Below are 19607 nucleotides of genomic sequence, written 5' to 3'. Positions count from 1 at the left end.
ATATTATATATATATATATATATATATATACAGCACTGTGCAAAAGTCTTAGGCACATGCAAAGAAATGCTGTAGAGCAAAGATGCCTTCAAAATAATGAAACTAAATGTTTCTATATTAAAAAAAATACTATAAAGAGCAGTAAACAGTGATAAATGAAACAAAGTCAATATTTGGTGTGACGACCCTTCGCTTTAAAATATAGTAGTCTCAGGTACAATTAGTGCAGTTTTATAAGGAAATGAGCTGGAAGTGTTACTGAGCATCTTGCAGAAGCAGCCACAGTTCTTCTGGAGACTTTGACTGTCACCCTTGCGTCTTATTTTTGCAGCGAAACCCAGCAGCCTTCATTATGTTTTTTTAGTCTGAAAAGTGTCTATTATGTAATATGCTGCTTTCTTTACTGACATACAAACATTTTTCTGTAACATTTAATTTTGTGATGGAAAACTAATGTTTGGAAATCTAAAAAGTTTTTGTACTGAATCAGCAATGCGGAAGTCATAAAAAATAAAATCAATATTTGTTATAAAAATCTATAACAAAGTTTGTATTAAAAAAATAGGGTGCCTAAGACTTTTGCACAGTACTGTACACACACACACACACACAATGTGTGTGTATATATATATATATATTTTTTTTTTTTAATAAATGGCGTATCATCATTATGTCATCTATTTAGGGCTGCTATTTTTCTTATGTATTCTTATTTCTTTATACACAGAACAGAAAATTTAACAGAAACTTTATTTGTTTTGTTTTATGTCCACTCTATATTTTATTTTACAAAAAAAGTTAAATAAATAAGTAAGTAAGTAAACAAACAAACAAACAACCTAATTAATTAATATGTTGAGAAATATATTTTGAGTAAAGCTTAAAAAGATTATGACTAAAATTAAATAAATTAATAATATTTGGGCATTTGGGATTTTTTTCATAATCATAATTTTTTTTTTATCATAATTTAAAAAATGGGCCTTCACCTAAATAAATAAATATTTTCTGAGTCCAGGCTAGATCAACTTTGACTGCAGTCTGAGTGATTTATGAATAAAGCTTAAGGTAGCATAATCCTATTTACCAAGCAGACTTAAGTGTAGACTGATTTTCATGTTAATGTGCACTGCATATAGCCGCTGAATTGCCTAATCCTCAGAGTAGGTGTTGGCAGACACCAAAATCCTGCTGTTACATCACATGCTACACTGGAGTCCAAACTTTAGTCCATTTCTAAGAACCGTTACGATTTTATCAGTTGTCAAAAACTTATGCAATTGCCCAACTTCCCTTCCCTTCCATGCACTTGCTCATCAACACATCTACATCACATCTACTTCTGAAGAAAGTATTATGTTGGGCCTACACAGGGCCTCTGCTGACTACCTTTAATACTGATCGCTTCCACTGGATTAATCTGTGGCTCTGTTTAAAGTTGCAGTTCATAATTTTAAAAGTATTTCACTACCCATAGTAATGTTGTGGATTAAAACATTGTGATTTGCATTATTACCATAAGGCGGATGTTTTTTTTTTTTTTTTTTTAGATTTTTTTTCCCCTTCAGGCTTCTTTTTGTATTTTTTTCTTGCAGAAATTAGAGGTACCCAGTCGCTTTTCTCTTAAAAGGCAACTTATAAGACAGATGTGGTTCCAAGAGAAGGCGTGGGGTCATTATCACTGTTTTACTGCAGTTCTAATTCAGTTCATAGGCAGAGTATTTGACAACAGGTGACCTGATTAAACAAACTGACTTTTTCCGTCTACAGTTCAAGAGCTGCGGCTCAGGCACTGCCTATCTATCTCAGTTTCTGTCCACTGAGCTGTTTGTGATCTAGGTGGAGCAGCTTAGGACGCAGTGTGCCCTCCAGAACCTTGATCTGAAGTGACACATCTCTGAGTCTCTAGTTTGTAAATGTCAAGGTTTTCCAGGATGCAATGCTGTCAAAAATAACAAGGCAGATAGCTACACATATCAGCTGTGTGTGATTTAAAATGAGTGGTGAAAACATATTCTCGGGGTCTGAGGCACTAAGCTGTTTGCTCATTTTTCTGCATAACTGGTCTAATGTAAACATTATTTAGTGAACGCTAATGAGAGAAAGGATGTTGAAAGACTGGTATAATTTTTTTGGAGGATGAAAGCTGGCATATAGATCAGTTCAGTTTGAAAATTGTCATACCATTTTCTTTTCGCCTCACTTAATTCACACCTAATTCACTTTTCTGTAATTTATCTCTAGAGTTTGACTTTTTCAGATGCCGTTACACTGCAAAATATTTTATACTGGCATAGTCCAAATATCTATCACTTCTGCCCTTGTGCCCTTTCGTCCACCGTTTAGTAGGCATTTTATGTTTCTAGCTCTCTCTGAGCTTTACCTTTTATGGAGTTTTGTGGGCGTCACTAAATACGAAAGAGCTGTGCTGGGAATGCACTTCTTCCTTTTTTTTTTTTTTTACGGGTGAGCAACATAAACATACGCGCATGTGAAATTTATTTCAAACTTTTGTAAATCTGGCAGAAATTTTTAGCTCAGTTTGACTTATGCAAACATTTACATACAGCTTTACTTAAAGATTGATGTATGAGGCCCATTGTGTGTTATGTACGACATTAGCGTACAAGCCTATAAATGTGGGAAACAGTTTATAGATGGGAAGTGCACATGATTATAGATCAGTTTTCATTAAAATTATATATAGGCAGTTTTCTAATGGAGCAAGGTTTTCCAGCAGAATTGGGCTATTTTTGTTTGCCAACTCTGTTTAATTTCATAACAAAGATAAAATATATACAATCTACATATTTTTATACTGCTTGCTATTTGTTATCTTCTTATTTGTTTGTTTGTTTGTTATTTGTGGCAGAGCTCTCCATTTAAAAAGAATAGCAGCGAATTTGCAAGTGGACACACAGGGTAACATTTTATTTATTATTAATTCTATAGTGTTGCTTCAGACACGGGCAGTAGTTCAAATCCACACAGTCTACAGTGTAGTGAACAGCCTGACACTTGCACTTGTTAATGTACAACCACCGTCCCCTGCTTGGACTCGACCTCCATCCTGAACCGCATGCTACCATACTCAATGATGTGTCAAAATAACACGCCACTAGAAGTGACTGCAGTTAGAGTTTATAGTGTTTAGTGAACAGTATGAGGTTTGGGACACAACCCACATGGCCGGTCAGCCCCTGTAATGTGACAGCTCGGTGTGAGCATTGTAAACATAACATCCTGGAACATACCAAAGCGCAGGCAGAGGGCACCACAAATAGGATATGAGGCTGTGAATTTATCCCGTCCACTGTCACAAGCACGAATACATATTTAGTTTGTTTTGAAGAACTATGTACATTTATAATTAACAAAGTAAGTTTGTATTAAAGAACGCTTTATATAAAATGATGCAATTAAAACACCCCTGTTCGTTGCACTTTGTTCGTCCCTCCCCCGCCCATGAGGAAGTGTAGAGAGCAACACGGCTGCGTAAAATCAGCTGAGTGCGGATTCCACTTGACTGTGAAGTGTGTTTCTGTCTCTTTGGAAATCATCTCCTGTCCGGGTCTTGATGCATGTATCAAGTGTTATGGTTTAATATATTTATACCGTCGTTTACCACGTCCAGGTTGCATTTAGAAGATTATTTGGAAGCAAACGGTGCTCGGGCTCAGGTCCTGTTTTCCTGCAGTAGGTGAGTCATTCTGCTTTGAGCTCACACATGAGCCAGTAATCTATACTCTGTATGTTATTATCTATATATGAGCACTCTTTATAGACTAAAGTGTTTAATGGCACATTTTGCTTGAACAGCGAGGGATGAAATGAAAAAATAATTGTGCTAATACTTTTAGTAACGTGCTTTGAGTCAACAGTGACTAGTCATCATCATCATCACCATCATCATCATATATGCATGGTTTCTCTAAATAACCTGAACCTGTTTATCAAATCCATGGGTTAGCTATAAGCACAGACTGCATGTGGCAATTAATATCAATTAGTATCAGTTAATTAGTATCAGCTAATATCAATTAATAAAGACTTATTCATAATTTTATTCATATTAATGATGGAGTAAAATGTTTCCTTGCTCATTCCAGCTGGCTCCAGATTAACAGTAACAGAAGGCTATTCAATACAACAATCCATTTCGCTCATTGTGATCTGATTGAGTTCTTTCCTGTGTTCATACACCATATGCCTAATAAATAGTTGCTATGATTACAGTGAAGCTCCTTGTATCTACCAGGACGTAAAGGCTTTACCAATTTTTTGATGAGATTTTTAACTGGAACAACCAGAATTGCACAATATGGTTTCTATAAGAACGTCCCTTTGATTACATTTGTCTTGCGCAATACTGGATCTCGATGAGGCAATGTTCATATGTATGCTTTCTCTTTAGTAGTACGTCCAGTATCCACATTTTAACTCGGACTATGAGTACTGAAAAGTGATCTGAGGAAATGCTTTACAGCTTGTGATGATGATACTTTTAATCATTTTTTGGATTTCTTAATGGTAGATTTGTATGTGCTGCACAGATTGTGTGTTTCGTGCTAATTATGTTGCCCTCCCTGTAAACTAAGTTTCATGGACTAGGATGTGTTGCTGTAATATCTTGTTTTTTTTTTTTCAATTAAAAGGTAGTTTCATAATGCTGGTTGTATCTCCAGGCTACTGGGTGCTCTAAGGTATTGTTTGTTATTTGTTATCATAGTATGTACTCCTTAACCCAGTCTTGGTGTCCAGTCTTATCTTCAAAAGGTCAGTGTGACTGCAGATCACTAGACAAGTAGTGTCTGATGTGTCCTGATCGGCCCTTTGCGGATAAGATCAGTTAGAGCAGCGTCATTCAATCACTACGTAAGGAATAAAACATGTCGGGATGTGCTGTTTTAGGAAAATATTCAATGATTACAGTATTACATTAAAGAATGACACATCATACATTTTATTCATTTGTAGTTGCATTGAATGTGGTGGTATGTCTGCGAAGTCTGTTCCTGTTATCACTTACGTTATAGAAGCTATAAATAGCTGTTCCCTCAACAGCCTCGTTCAGCTCTCTCTCTTGAAGTGAATAAGACAAAAAAATGAATCTTGTGTTACCAAGAAAACACAAAGCACAAAGTCCTTCATCTTGAAGACTTTCCTGTATCTTAAAACTTTAATGTTACGCTGACTGTTACAAAGCGCTGACATTGGAGACTCCTTCCAAAAAATATATATGATTATTAAATCAATTTATGCAGCGTGTCCACCATGCAAGTCCCCGTGTTAGTTGTTAATGAGAACATATTTAAAAAATGTTAATATAAGCCTGTGCTTTGCCTTGCAGCCTGACCGCTGTGTGATGTTATAGAAAATTAATCAACACCTTCTGACCTATCATGACTGAGAATTTGGCAGCTCTGTGGTATTAAATGTTTCATTTTTTGCTGTCAGCACCCTGATTAACATCAGCACTTCCGGATGAAGGTTACTTTAGGTGTTGTGATGAATTGTAACATGATTCAACAAACATAATTTTTGGTTAAAGCAATGCAAGCCGATTTTATGCCATGTCCCATCAAGTATTTATCAATGTGTTATAAATTGCTAGTTATAGTCAAATTGCAAATTGTAACAATATAATCCAAGTATTGTATTTCATTCTTATCATGCAACCCCAGTATTGGTAAAGTCTTGTAGCACTCCCAGCTGTAAACACACACACACACACACACACACACACCATCCTGTTATGTTTTGTCCATATCAGTATGTTAAAGAAATATTAGCTCCTTGAAACCTGTCCTGTATTTTACTGGCATTTTGCTAAAGTGTATTCTCAATGAATGCTGATGTCCAGTAGTCTTTGCTAGGCTAAGTAGCCTAGAAGTTTGCCTAGAAATTGCTTTGCTGTGTAATCTATGAAGCAGGAGTGTCATGACCTCTAAATATAGCCATCCAAAGAAATACTCGTGGTCTACATGCACTTATTATGCTAGAGCTAGTGCATCAAAATTGTGGACCTGTCAGCTGATATACTGTATAAAGTGTGTGTGTGTGTGTGTGTGTGCGTGTGCATGTCATTTTATGGAGTCATCTGACTAAAGCTTGCAGACTGCTATTGCCTTATTGATTTGCTTTTGGCTTATCTTTTAACCTTCTGGAGTTTACATGACTGTTACAGCATTTGGTAGATGCCCTTATCAAGAGGGACGTACAGAAATGCTTAATATTCTCCATAAAAAACATATCTCCATGCCATCTCCGTATATGTCAAATACATCAGAAATTCTATACTATCATAATAATAAGACTTGAATAAAATAAAAACAGATTACTGTTAAGCTAAGGACAACAAGTTGGTAAAGCATTATACCACAAGACACATTAAAACATTACTAAAGTCAACAATGCTAAAGTCAACAGAGCCAAGAGAAAGCCTCCTCCTCATTCTTATGCCTCCCCATTTCCCTGTCTCTCCTCTGTCAATTGCTAATCATCCACATTTCTGCTTGCTGTGACTAGTTTGATTTGAGGGAGTATTAACACTGTACTCACTCCTGATGGAGGGAAGGCTAATGAAGATCCATTAGAGAGATCCATTAAGTAGAGCCGGCTGCTCCAAGAGAATACTCAGACCTGGACAGTTTGTGTAAGGCATCCCAGGTTGCTTTGCACACTGTGATACAACAGAGAAGATACCAGCCATTCAGTGCCCCAAATATGCTAGATTGAAGAGAATGTTCTGTGTAATTGTAGAAGATTGGGTTGATAAGTGCTAAACAACAGAAACTGTCAGTTCGTTTTTGGTGATTTGCTCATTTTGCATTCATGTGAACTCTTTCTAAACACAATCTTTCTAATCTAAAATGGTATATTTGTGTCTTTTAGCATGACTTGAAAAGGTGCTGAAGTTCTGAATATGATAATAATGGGACAGAAAGCCAGTGTCAGCCCTGATATATGTGTCAACATGTTGGTTTACGAAACATTAACACATTACAGTGTCTAGCATTAGACACTCTGGATTCAGTTAATGGGCCACAATAAAAGCTGTCCAGCTGTTGTGTGTGTGTGTGAGAGAGACACAGAGAGAGAGAGAGACGGAGAGAAGGAATCATTCATAGCATTTTCCCTTAGCACCTGTTCCCATTTCTAGGCCAACACTAATCTTTGTTATTACTAGTTCATGTGTGTGTGTGTGTGTGTGTGTGTGTGTGTGTGTGTGGGAGAAGATGATAGGCTATCTTTCTTAGGCAGATACCTACAATTTAACATCACAGTCTGAAGAACTAGACTAATTATTTGTGTTATTATACACCAGGTAGTATTATCTTAAAAATAACTATCCTTAACACATCTTCTGAAATGTGACAGTTCTGCAAAGTAACAGGATTTTGAACCCCTTAGATCCCCTTCTTTTGTGTTATCGGCTGCTGGGAACCCTAACATAATCAGTGCCTGGTCCACCACAAAAGGACACTCAATGGCATGTTCTGATAGAAAGTTGTGCATTTTAATTATTTTAACAGCTTATTTCATTATCTCATAGAGCTTATCTCATAGAGTATCTCATTAGTGTATACAAGTGCCACTATAATAAGTGCTTCTTCTTTAAAAAAAATGAAAAATTGCCTTTGTAAAGACTATGCTTATTTTCATGAGCTAATAAAGTCTGTGATCACACACAGTGGTAATGCATGTTTATAATAATCTTATGGTCTGTAGACAATTTGCACAAAATATTTACTCAGTCATAGTGAGAAATGAATCTCCAAACACAGCATATGAAAGATGATTGTGGGCTTCAGGGGCAGCATGAATTGAAAAGCCTGGACTGCACAATAAATAAAGGTTTTTTTTGTTGTTGTGCACTGGAATTTGAACAACATTTAAAATATGTTTGAAAGAGTTTTATTTGACACGCTGCAGATCACTTTGTTTCTGCATTCATGCATTCTTAAACTTCTTGAGACCTATAAAAGTAAAAAAAAAAAAATTTATGAACAAAGACCAGGCTTAAAGATGTCAGAACCCACAGACACGTGTGAAGCAGTTGTGCAACATTACACATTAAGACAAATGCAACAGACACCTTTATAGTATTTTGCTGCTGTGGAAAAAAATGGATTTAAAAATATGTACAGGTTCCTTTGTGTTTCTGATTAACACCTGCAAACCTGTCACTACTCCCTGGCCTCCAGATCTATTCAATGATGAGACCTGTTTTTGCTGATCTGTAGCTAGGGTCAGATTGACGAGCACAAAGTTGCATTTTCGCAGTGTGTCTGTCAGTGTGTAAGTCTGTTCCCCATTTTTAAAAGAACTGAATGGCTATTTTTTTTTACTTTGTTAATGGAACATTATTTTTGTTTATACTCCAAAGAAATGATTAAAGATGATGATTAACAGTTATAATTGTGCTTTGGAGTTGCTGTTTAAGCACTGGTCACAATGTTAGCAAGTTGAAAAAGGTGTATATACAAAGGTGTATAGATGCATGTGTTCAATAATAATAATAATTATATTATTTTACATATTAAATATTATAATTATTATTTTCAATGTTATTGAACTATACTACTATATATTACTATTTATTATATATAATATTATCTATTAATATTATATATCACAATTGTACCACTCTGTTTAATGCACCTTGAACTGCATCCAGCTGCTATTTCTTCCTCCTCTGTAATGCAAATTACAACTGAGTCTACCATTTTTACACTTAAGGTGCAATATATTAGGATTTGGATTGTGTTTTGTTGACGATGTTGTGACCAAACACCAAGAAAAAATCGTAATACATGTAAATGTATACGGCGAATAAAATGATTCTGATTTTGTTGTGCTTTGTATAACATACAGATAGTGTACATATCTCCTTCTGTCACTCACTTATTCAATGCATTTACTGCATTTTTACTTGCAGAGTGTGTTATCCTTTATATCATAAATTCAGCTATATAAAGTCATTCCTTTTAATACATCCTGGTTTAACTAATGCACCTCTCTCTTGCTGCCCAGGCGGACGCTGAGCATGCTGGGACAGAACTGAGGCATGATGGACCCTGAGGAGGCAGAACTCCAGAATGACTACCGTTACCGTAGTTACGCAGCCGTCATTGAGAAGGCGTTGCGCAATTTTGAGTCTTCCAGCGAGTGGGCTGACCTCATATCTTGTCTTGGAAAACTCAATAAGGTTAGTTGAAGGTCAAAGGTAGGAGTGAGGTTCACTAGGATTCTTGTAGTCCACGTCTGTGAATAATGAATAACATATTCAATCAATACATTACTTCTCTGGAATGCACTACTGCTTGAATTATTAATGCAAAATCTGCAACTGTGCAGTCCTGGGTAGCGATTGCAGCATCCACAAACGACTCTCCTCTACCTGATAAAATGTAATTTAATCCTGGTACAAATTATTTGGATGTGTCCTGAATATACTGGATAGAAAGTTATGATTTGGTGAGCGTGAAGTACTACTGTTACCATTTTTGCAGTATTATTGTAGGCAGTTTATTCTTGTGTCTTCTCTTTTGTCTTAATAAAAATAGTCCACTTGTCATATAAGGCATTATACAGAGATTATGCTTAAACTCCACCATGTGTGAGACCCCATTTACACTTGGTTGTTTCTTAAGTATCAAGCTGATATCTGGATAAGGATTGTCCACGTAAAAATGAAAGTGTAAATGCACCCAAGACACATTTACTACAGATTTAAATGTGATTTACACACATACATTTTCACACCATACAAGTGTAAATGCATCTGTCTCTCCAAGCCATATTTGGCAGCCAAAATCCCCCAATATGAGATACACTTACTCTGTGAATGCTGATATTGACTGTTTTATACATATTAGCAAGATTAAAAACAGAGTGAATAATCTTGCAGCAACTTTCTTATTAGTAAAGCAACTAAAAACAAAGATCATGATCATCTAATGAGCTGATTCTATATTATATACAGGATTTCATTCTGGCCAACTGGAGATGCATTTGGGAACAAGCGTAAATGCATGTTGTTAAAATCTTATCAGGATTCCATCCAAATACAAGCACATGAAATAGTCAGGGGTAAATCATTTCTGAGATTCTTTATAACTTATTTCATACTACATCTTTAAGTTGAGCTTAATGTAAGAGGTTATAAATTTGCACATTATTTTCTTTACTCAAATTTCCTACTCAGAAGTTGGAATTCACAGACTTGAATACTCTGCTTGGCGGAGTATCTAAAGTTGTATAATGACCAAGCTCCCTTAAATCATGAGCGAGAACATGAGCCTATTCATTTGAGTGCCATTTCAGTTCCCTGTATGAACAATGTGAGTTTGCTTTACTGACTGATCTGTTGCTCTGCTGTGGTGTTAGTTTACAGTCCTTTTGCAGAAGGAAGTTTGCTTAGCTTACAGTCAGCTAATACAGAGAAGTGAAAGTCCACAAACCATATGCCACCTTCACACTTCTTTAATAATGCCCTTGTAATGAAAGAACATACAATTTTTCACTTAAATGGCTCAGTACAAATGTAGTGAACATAACCAGAAACCTACAGTTAGGACTCCTCCTCCTGAATTTTTTTTCTGGCTCTCACTCTTTCAGACACAAGAATGACCTACAAAACTGTATGTGTTCTATCCCTCCTCTTACCTTAGGCCCTCCAGAGTAATCTGAAGTACTCTCTGTTGCCGAGGCGGCTGATCATTGGAAAGAGATTGGCTCAGTGCCTGCACCCGGCTCTGCCCAGTGGTGTCCACCTCAAGGCGCTGGAGACCTATGAGATCATCTTCAAAATCATTGGCACCAAATGGCTGGCTAGAGATCTATTTATCTACAGGTGCGTGCAGATAAATACAGATGGAGTGAAGGACAGTGTGCTTCTAACAGTTTACCAGAGGAGCTGGGGAAAACTCTCTGATCCACATTTGTTGGGTTTTTTGCATGTAACAGAGTGGATGAAGTTAAGCAAATGTAATCTTGCATTACTGTCTGTGGTTGTATGTTTTATCAGATCTTTGTGGGTGTGCTGTACCATCATAGGAAAAAAACTGTGTGTGTGTGTGTGTGTGTGTGTGTGTGTGCAGCTCAGGACTGTTCCCCCTGCTCAGCCATGCAGCGATGTCAGTGAAAATGGCTGTGTTAACCCTATATGAGCGCTACTTCCTGCCCCTGCAGAAAGCTCTGCTGCCAAGCCTGCAGGCCTTCGTCATGGGCCTACTGCCTGGCCTGGAGGAGGGCGTGGAGGTCTACGACAGGTACATGTCAAGGGTCAAATGATCAGCTACAGTGACTGTGACTGTGTTCACTCTTTAGAGGGATGCTTAAAGACACATTTTCCTAAACTACCAGCAAATATTTCACATGTAAGCCCATGAGAAGTCCCAGCAATACAATCAGAATAGAAACGAATTTAAAAAGTTCTGCTACCAGTTTTTCAGTTATTTCAAATGTTTTTTTTTTTGTTTTTTTTAAAGTGACCTCCATTACAGTTTACAGGCAAGTAAAACAGCCAGAGTGGAGGATAGAGTCCCAGAGAAAACTTACTAACAAGAAAAAAAACCTTACAACTTGTTAGTAAGTTAATTAATGTGAGAGGCTTTCGTGTAGATTGGAGATATTTCAGTGCCAGTTTTGCACTGTAGCAACATGACTCATTTAGCTCATCCACCGCTATTTGATATTAAGCCAGATACTATACAGCATCAGTCATAACATTAAAACCAGCTGCCTAATATTGTGTAGTGTAATATTGTGTATACGAAACAGCTAGTGTAAATACAGCTAACTATTCTCTTCAATGCTGGATATCGTGTGACTGACTCTCCCTCTCACACGTTCTTTCTCTCTCTCTGTCTGTCTCAGGACAGACACACTGCTGTTGAAGTTGTCCTTGCTGGTGGGTCAGTCAGTGTTTTATGGGGCTCTGTGGGGCTCAGCACTTGTGTGTCCACTTGTGCGGCTCCCTGCTTCACTCTTCATCGTCACACACTTTGACCGCATGGCCACCAGCCGTGAGCAGAAATACATGCTGGGCAATGACCACAGGCTAGCTGTGAGTGTTTGTGTTTGTAAATAAAAATAATAATTTTTTTTTGTGTTTGTAAAGACTATAATTATCTGTAATGATTGGAGTTATAATTTCATATGTCCAAAGCCTTCATGACAATAATTTTTTTTTTCTTTATTTATGAGAATCAACTGAGAATAAACTTGAGTGTCTCTTTGTGCTCTCTCTCTCACTTTTTTAGGTGAAGGCAATCTGTCTCTCTCTACAGGACACTAATGTACTTGTCCAGCGGAATATGCTGGAGATTCTTCTCTACTTCTTTCCCTTTGCAGCATGTCTGGTGAGTTTGTCTTTCTTGTCCTCCATCCCTCCTTTTCTCTCTTTCTCGCATTGTTCCTCTTTCCAAATGAAAGTTTAGTGTGTAGTGTTAGTGAATGTCCATGTCCATTGAGTCCTCCTTTTTCCTGCTGTTTATGCAGGACCCAATGACGTGTTCTGTCCCTCTTAAACGGGAAGAGATGATCACGGTTGTGTCCGCTGCCTCTCTCACTCTGCTCAGGAGAGACATGTCACTCAACCGGCGCCTCTACGCATGGCTGCTAGGTAACACAAATGCTTCATACTAATGCTGTCTACATATTACATAGGTTAAGGAATGTACATATACCTTTGTTATGATACTGCATTAAACTTTGTGTGTGTGTGTGTGTGTGTGTGTGTGTGTGTGTTTAGGCTTAGACATTAAAGGGGGCATGGTGGCTCCTGATACAACCCTGTACACTACAGTAGAAGAACATACTGCATACTACTTTAACACACAATCCAGAGAGCTACTGGTGCAGGTACTGTTGATCTCTCACCCACTCACTCACACACACAGTAGTAAATGAATGTGTTTTCTGACCAGTTGGCCTTCACTGATCAGTGTTAATAATTGGACCAGTCGACTGCAAATACTCAACTTCTGGATTCTGTAGTAAAAAAATTCATTCACCGAGTTTCCCATACGTTATGTGTCACATGATATGATGCACATTTTCTTGATGTGTGTGTGCATTATCTAATCCTCTCTCTGAACAGGCCCTAGTGAATATCCTGCAGCAGAAAGACATAGAGAAAGACCCAGATAACGTAATGAACTATCTCAGACCATTCCGCGTCATGATCAGTTTACTGGACAAATCAGAGATTGGTAAGGACATACACATAAACACACAGACTCATTACTCTTCAGCATCACAAGACTTTTCTGACTGACCTGCAGATTAATTAGCCATTTTTTTAGGCAAACCTACCATGCAGGTGCAGTTTATAAGTATACAATTACTGACTATAGTCCAGCTGTTGCTATTGCCAATTTATCTATGCTATCCACCAATAGGCCATTACTGACAAAATGTTATTTGAGTGATAAACCAGCAGTGACCATGGCCTGGTGGGGTCATGATAGTGTGTGTAGTGTTGGTATGCCTCTATTATGCGCAAGAGCTCTGCTGGGACTTTTAAACACCTCAGTGTCACTACAGGGTTGAGAAACCGGAGCGGTCTTGTAGTTAGGACAGCATAGAGGGAGATTAACACACACTGTGTATGAAAAAAGATGAGCTTTAAACTATAACTGTACACCTACAAGGGGTCACAGCTAAGTAGGTATTTCTAGTGGCCAGTAATTGAACACAGTCTTTAAAAACCTGGATGGATTCTCTAAAGACTGCACTTCCCATGCTCAAGACTCCCCTTTGCTTCAGTGGATACTATAGATTTGTATCTAACTGCTGCTCTGATCAAAAAGAATGTGATGTTCATACTAATCATCCTTTTAACACTCGTAATATTGTTTGACTTCATAGTATATGGTTATAGATGAGCACTGAATTATAATGCACTATCCAGTGTCACCCAGAAGAGGATGAGCTTGCTTTTGAGTCTGTTTCCTCTTAAAGGTTCTTCCTTATGTCATCTCAGGGATTTTTTTCCTTCCCGCCATTGCCACTAGTTTGCTCATTATAATCTAAATCTACATCCAGATTCCTGTAAAGCTGCTCTGTGGCAATGCCTGCTGTTCAAAGTGATAATTAAAAGTAAAATTGAATTGAATTAAATTCTAAACCCTCATCAGCTTCTTGGAAGGTTGATTGTGTAATGGTTGATTGTAGGTTACATTTTACCAAATCATTTGTTTTCTTCTTTAAAATCAAGGTCAGAATGGGACGCATGTTTAGGACAGTTGTCATATAACACCACTATAGCGGCAGCTGTCAAGTTGTCAGTGACCTTCAGTGAAAGCAGAATAGAATGTTTAAATACTGCGAATATTGAAATGCATTTTTGTTGTTTTTCATTTATGGGAGCAGACAAACATCAAAATGCCAAACGATGGTTGTGGTGTCTTAATAAATAAATCTGAGTTCAGGTCAAACTATAGTTTTAATTTTATATACAATACTGTGCAAAAGTCTTAGAAAGACGTCTTCAAAAATAATGAAATTAAACATTTCTACTTAAAATGTAACTATAAAAAGCAGTAAACGGTAATAAAATAAACAAAGTCAGTATTTGGTGTGACAAACCTCAACCCTTTTCTTTTTTTATTATGGTAGTCTCAGGTACAATTTATGCAGTTTTATAAGGAAATTAGTTTTATTGAGCATCTTGCAGATGCAGCCACAGTTCTTCTGGACACTTTGACTGTTGCACTTGCTTCTTATTTTTGCAGCGAAACCCAGCAGCCTTCATTATGTTTTTTTTCTTTGAAAAGTGGTCTATTATGCTAATATGTTGCTTTCTTTACTGACATACAGACATTTTTCTGTACTTTACTTTTTTTGTTGGAAAAGTAATATTTGGAAATCTGAAATGTTTTTGTACTGACGCAATGCAGAAGTCATAAAATAAATATCTATAACAAAATTTCTACTTGAAAAAATATGGTGCCTAAGACTTTTGCACAGTACTGTAGATGAAAAGGTCAAAATTTCTTAGGCTGCCACACTTTCTTTCTTTCTTCTCTGTCTCTCTGTCTCTCTCTCAGGGCCGCTGGTCATGTCAGATGTGTTGTTGGAGGTGATCAGAGCCTTTTACAGTTACTGTAGAGAGTTGCTGGGAGAGGAGGCGCTTAACTCCAGTCACTCTGGCAATCAGCTCACAAGGTCAGAATGATGATAATAAGAGTGAATATATGAAAGATTGAGACAGAGATAAGCTAAATCACAATAAAAGTAGGCATATATGAGTTCCCACAATTGTAGCTTGTCTTTAAACTATAGAGAGACATGATGCCTGTCTATTTTGAGACACCTTCACTCTCAAAGATATGAAGTTAATGAACTGTACTTTTCCTTGTTGCTGAGGTGATACCAGCAAGAGTACAGCTTCTGTACCTTTAGTATGCATCTTTTATTTGAGAAAGTGCATTTGGTGTTCCTTTAATTCACGTTTACCATAAAGCTTTTAAGGTCCATAAGGTCCAATTTTATACCTTAAATAATTTTATATAAACTATTATATATAAGGGATGCTGCATTTATGTTTCCAGGTGAATGATACATAGGTGCAAAACATGTAACTTAAATGGTACCACACCAGTGACAAGGAAAAGTACAGTTTTCGTACCTTTATTCCTGAGATCGTAGGAATGAAATATTATTGGCTGTCTTTTTGTTTATGCAGTAAAATCAAAGAGAACAAAAATGTTTCTGAGATCATAAAAACAGTCAATATGTTGGTGGGAGCCATGAGCAGTGAATACCTTTGGGACTACATGACCAAACGCTTCCACACCTGTCTCAGGTACACACATACACACACACACACACACACACACACACACACACACACAAACATTACAAGTTTCCCAGTATACATGAGCTGCTGATAACTGATGTAAACCTGTATTTCAGCGGGTTGGGTGACCATGCAGGGACATCTTCAGCTAAAGTCTGGAGTCCTTCTCCATCAGTGACTGAGCTCTCAACCCTCATCATCTTCCTCCTCGATGTTATTCCTTTGGTATTTGTCACTTTTGTGTTTGATAGTTCTTGTTTTTTTCTTTTATATTGCTATACACATATTCTCAAACTCTATTAGCCATTAAACCTTCATAATGTAGTTGCATGATAACTGGACAGAGTTTGCTTGCTCTGTCTCTATATTCAGCCTCTTTTTTCTGATCTATTGTCCCAAAGGAGCTTTATGCTGAGATCCAAACACAGTACCTGCCCCAGATGCTGGGTAGCATGCTGCAGGCTTTGTGTGCTCACATGGCATCTCTCAGCCTAGCGGAGCTTACACAGACCTTAAGAGCGTGTTTCAAAGTTCTGAGTAAGATCCAAATGCCTGTGAGCTATATGGACATGGATGTGGAGTCACAGACACAGGATGTAAAGGAAACAAAGGTGTGATTTAATTTTTTTATTTAAATTTTTTTATCATATCTGAAGTCTTTCAGATTTTTTTTTACTGCTTGAATACTTTCTTACCGTGTGCACACTATTTCTTTGCACTAGCAGGTTGCAATGACAGACATGAAGAACGATGAGACTGATAACCAAACCAGTGACGATAAAATTCAAGAAGATGAAGTGACCGTCAATGGACAGGATGCACAAGAGGTGGGACCTGAAGTGGCCATGTTCCCGTCCCTCCGCTCTGAAGACAGCGGACTGGGCCTCAGTGCCTCACCTTCTGAGCAGCAGCTTCCTCCTGGCCGTGACTCATCCAGCCCTGCTTCAGGGGTCTGCACCAAGGCAGAGGATGTGTGGAGGAAAGGAGGGAGCATGGAAAACATGTCCAAGTGCATACAAGACATACTGGCATCTGTTATTACAAGGTGCACTAATACACCCTATCACATACATTTATAAAAACAATCTTTTTAAAAAAAAAAAAATTGAAATTTAATTAAATCAGAATATATGTCAAGTTTGATTAAAATGACATGAATGCCTTATAAAATAAGCAAGGAATAAAACAAGATGAGTGTTGTAGGCTGTTATACCCTCCCGAAGTTGATTATTTTCCAATGGCAGCATGCCCCTATGTGTTTTTTTCCTCTTTTACCACAATTTACAATTGTGCCAACTATTACAACCAATGATTAAAATGTTTCATTAACTAAAGAATCACGTCATACATTTTAACTGTTTATATGAGGGCTGAAAACCCTAGAAGTGAATGAATTAAGTAAATTAGATTAGTAAAGTGAATCGATTTTTTTTCTACAGGAATCTGAATATTCATTAACTGCTAGGACACTTGCTTTGAACGAAATGGAGATCATGTAGAATACACTAGAATATACTTTTGTCACACCTGTTTGCAATAAACAATGGGGAAAAAAGGTTTTCACTTGACTTACCCTCGTTATGTTTTATGCTATGGAATATCTAAAAAGTTAGCTCCTATTATCACTAAAGTTCTTTTTTGCCGAGGCACCACAAACACTTTCCTGTGGTGGAAAACTGTTACAAAGCACGGAGATTTGAGATGCCTTTCAAAAATGCTATATAAACATTTCTTCATAGAAAACCGTCAATTACATACATTTTTAAATCCGGTCAATGTGGCACATTTTTTGTACAAGCCTCTGTTTATGTTGTTACTGTAGAAATATATTAAAACGAGCACATCAATATAAACCTTGGGACTATTGTTAGAGTTGTGCTGTTATAAAAATTAATCAAAACCTTCTGATCAATCAGAATCAAGAATTCGACAGCCTTATGGTAAAATACGAAATATTCAATATTAAACTCCATAGCTTTTCTCATGCACAGAAATTGCATCTGTAACAAAAAAAAATTAACTGACATCTACAGTTTGGGTGGTGGAGGGTAATGTTATATAATTTAATCTAAGCAATCTCCTCACTCTTCATCAGGCACTTGTTGGTGGTTGTTGATCCAGAAAAGCAGAAGGGAAAGGAGGAGGTGACTCAGGCTGAGCAGCGTGCCTCTCGGCGGGGCAGAACACACTCTTTGTCTGGGCGTGAGGGCAGCCGAGATCTGGGGCTGTTCAAAGACAGACTGGCTGAGCTCTTCATCCCTGGTAAGCTGCGAGAGCAATCTCAGGAGGCATTTAATGATGATAAAAGGAAAAGCTCTGGACATGGACTCCTTCAGTGGACAGAGGGATTCCAGCCAAGAGGGAAAGGAGAAATCAGCGAACCATGTCGACACGCCTTTACTGCTGCCTGTCATCTCTTACTGGAGAGCACAACTTTCCCTGTCTACTACACGGAAAAGGAGAGCCAAGAGCTCCACTGCAAAATGTTCGAGAACACCACAGGTACTTTTAGAAAAACTTGCAGCATACAGAATTATTAATCTGGATTCTAATGAGATGTTTGTCTGGTTTCTTTTTTTTGTAATGAAGGTAATGAAGAGGGCAGCCTCCCTGAGTGGCTGAGGTCCTTGATGACACTCTGTTGTATTTCGAAAGACTACCAGGTACAACTATATAAGGACAGAAGAATTGAGAGTGACGTAGTTATTTATTTCCACATGTGGATTTGTGGAATGTAGAGTAGAAGTGTGTATACTGTGGTTTCATTGGCAGTGTCTATACTCTTGCAATAGGCTTGGACAGCATTTTGACTATTTTTTGTCTTTATGTGTCTATAGGTTCAGCATGTGGCGATTTCTTCTCTTCTGGAGCTGATAAACCACTCTCAGTCTTTAGCACTGGTCATCCAGGACAAGAACCAGCGCTATAAAAGATCAGAGGCCAACCCTCTCAGTGGACAGCTACAAATGATCACGCTGCCTCCCATCTACCCAGCAGTGATTAAAACTATGGAGCTACGCACAGACTTTTATCAGGCGAGTGACAGAATCAACACTGGAGTCATTAATATAAGTTAAATGTATAGTGTTTAGTATGAACATGTTTAGTATATTTACTATATTTTTTAGTATATTTAATAATAATAATTTAGTAAAATAAACGTTTAGTATATTTTTTTATTTTCACCAGGCTTCCAGTCAGTTTAGATTCAGAAACCCAGAGAGCAGTTTCAAAAAGAAAGCACAAGAAAGCTCCCACCTAGATGCTTTTTAATTTTTGTTGTTTTTGTCTTTGCTATACACCAAAGACATTTGGTTTGAGATCAAAATATGAATATGAGATGATAGCTTAGAATTTCAGCTTTCATTTCCCGATGTGTTAAACAAATTAGAACATGGCACCTTTGGTGGCTGACCACCCAATTTTTATGTGAGCAAAAGTGTAGGAACAGATAGTCTTAAAGTAAATAACACTTAATATTTGGTTGCATATCCCTTGCCTGCAATAACTGCATCAATTCAGTGACCCACTGACATCACCAAACTGTTGCATTCTTCTTTTGTGATGCTTTTCCACGCTTGTAGCACAGCTTCTTTCAGTTTTTGTTTGTTTTTGGTGGTGTTTATCCCTTCAGTCTCCTCTTCAGGAGGTGCAATGCATGCTCAACTGGGTTAAGGTCTGATGATTGACTTGGCCAGTCTAAAACCTTCCACTTTTTCGTCTGATGAAGTCCTTTGTTGTGCTGGCAGTGGTTTTTGAGTCATTGTCTTGCTGCATGATGAAGTTCCTCCCAATT

At 37.5% G+C, this 19607-nt stretch overlaps 1 protein-coding gene across 3 annotated transcripts in view; it reads left to right on the top strand.

Annotated features, from left to right (window-relative positions):
- Positions 1–3474: 3474 nt before the first annotated feature.
- dop1b (DOP1 leucine zipper like protein B) overlaps positions 3475–19607 on the top strand; it is a 31196-nt gene continuing 15063 nt past the window's right edge. For 2 of the 3 annotated variants that reach the window (XM_053234299.1, XM_026911380.3), the window contains exons 1-17: positions 3475–3700; positions 9037–9211; positions 10677–10858; positions 11106–11276; positions 11884–12073; positions 12270–12368; positions 12508–12631; positions 12761–12870; positions 13109–13220; positions 15060–15177; positions 15698–15817; positions 15928–16036; positions 16213–16422; positions 16534–16856; positions 17907–18313; positions 18401–18474; positions 18649–18846. In XM_053234299.1, the coding sequence (XP_053090274.1) occupies positions 9071–9211; positions 10677–10858; positions 11106–11276; positions 11884–12073; positions 12270–12368; positions 12508–12631; positions 12761–12870; positions 13109–13220; positions 15060–15177; positions 15698–15817; positions 15928–16036; positions 16213–16422; positions 16534–16856; positions 17907–18313; positions 18401–18474; positions 18649–18846 (2688 nt within the window). In that variant the 5' untranslated portion in view covers positions 3475–3700; positions 9037–9070. The remainder of the gene's footprint in view (positions 3701–9036; positions 9212–10676; positions 10859–11105; positions 11277–11883; positions 12074–12269; positions 12369–12507; positions 12632–12760; positions 12871–13108; positions 13221–15059; positions 15178–15697; positions 15818–15927; positions 16037–16212; positions 16423–16533; positions 16857–17906; positions 18314–18400; positions 18475–18648; positions 18847–19607) is intronic. The other variant, XM_053234298.1, reaches the window with a different exon arrangement.

The sequence above is a fragment of the Pangasianodon hypophthalmus genome, chromosome 5 (assembly GCF_027358585.1).
Source record: "Pangasianodon hypophthalmus isolate fPanHyp1 chromosome 5, fPanHyp1.pri, whole genome shotgun sequence".
In the NCBI taxonomy this organism is placed as follows: Eukaryota; Metazoa; Chordata; class Actinopteri; order Siluriformes; family Pangasiidae; genus Pangasianodon; species Pangasianodon hypophthalmus.
Note: the sequence above shows the minus strand (reverse complement) of the source record. Positions and strands in the feature narration are given on the sequence as shown.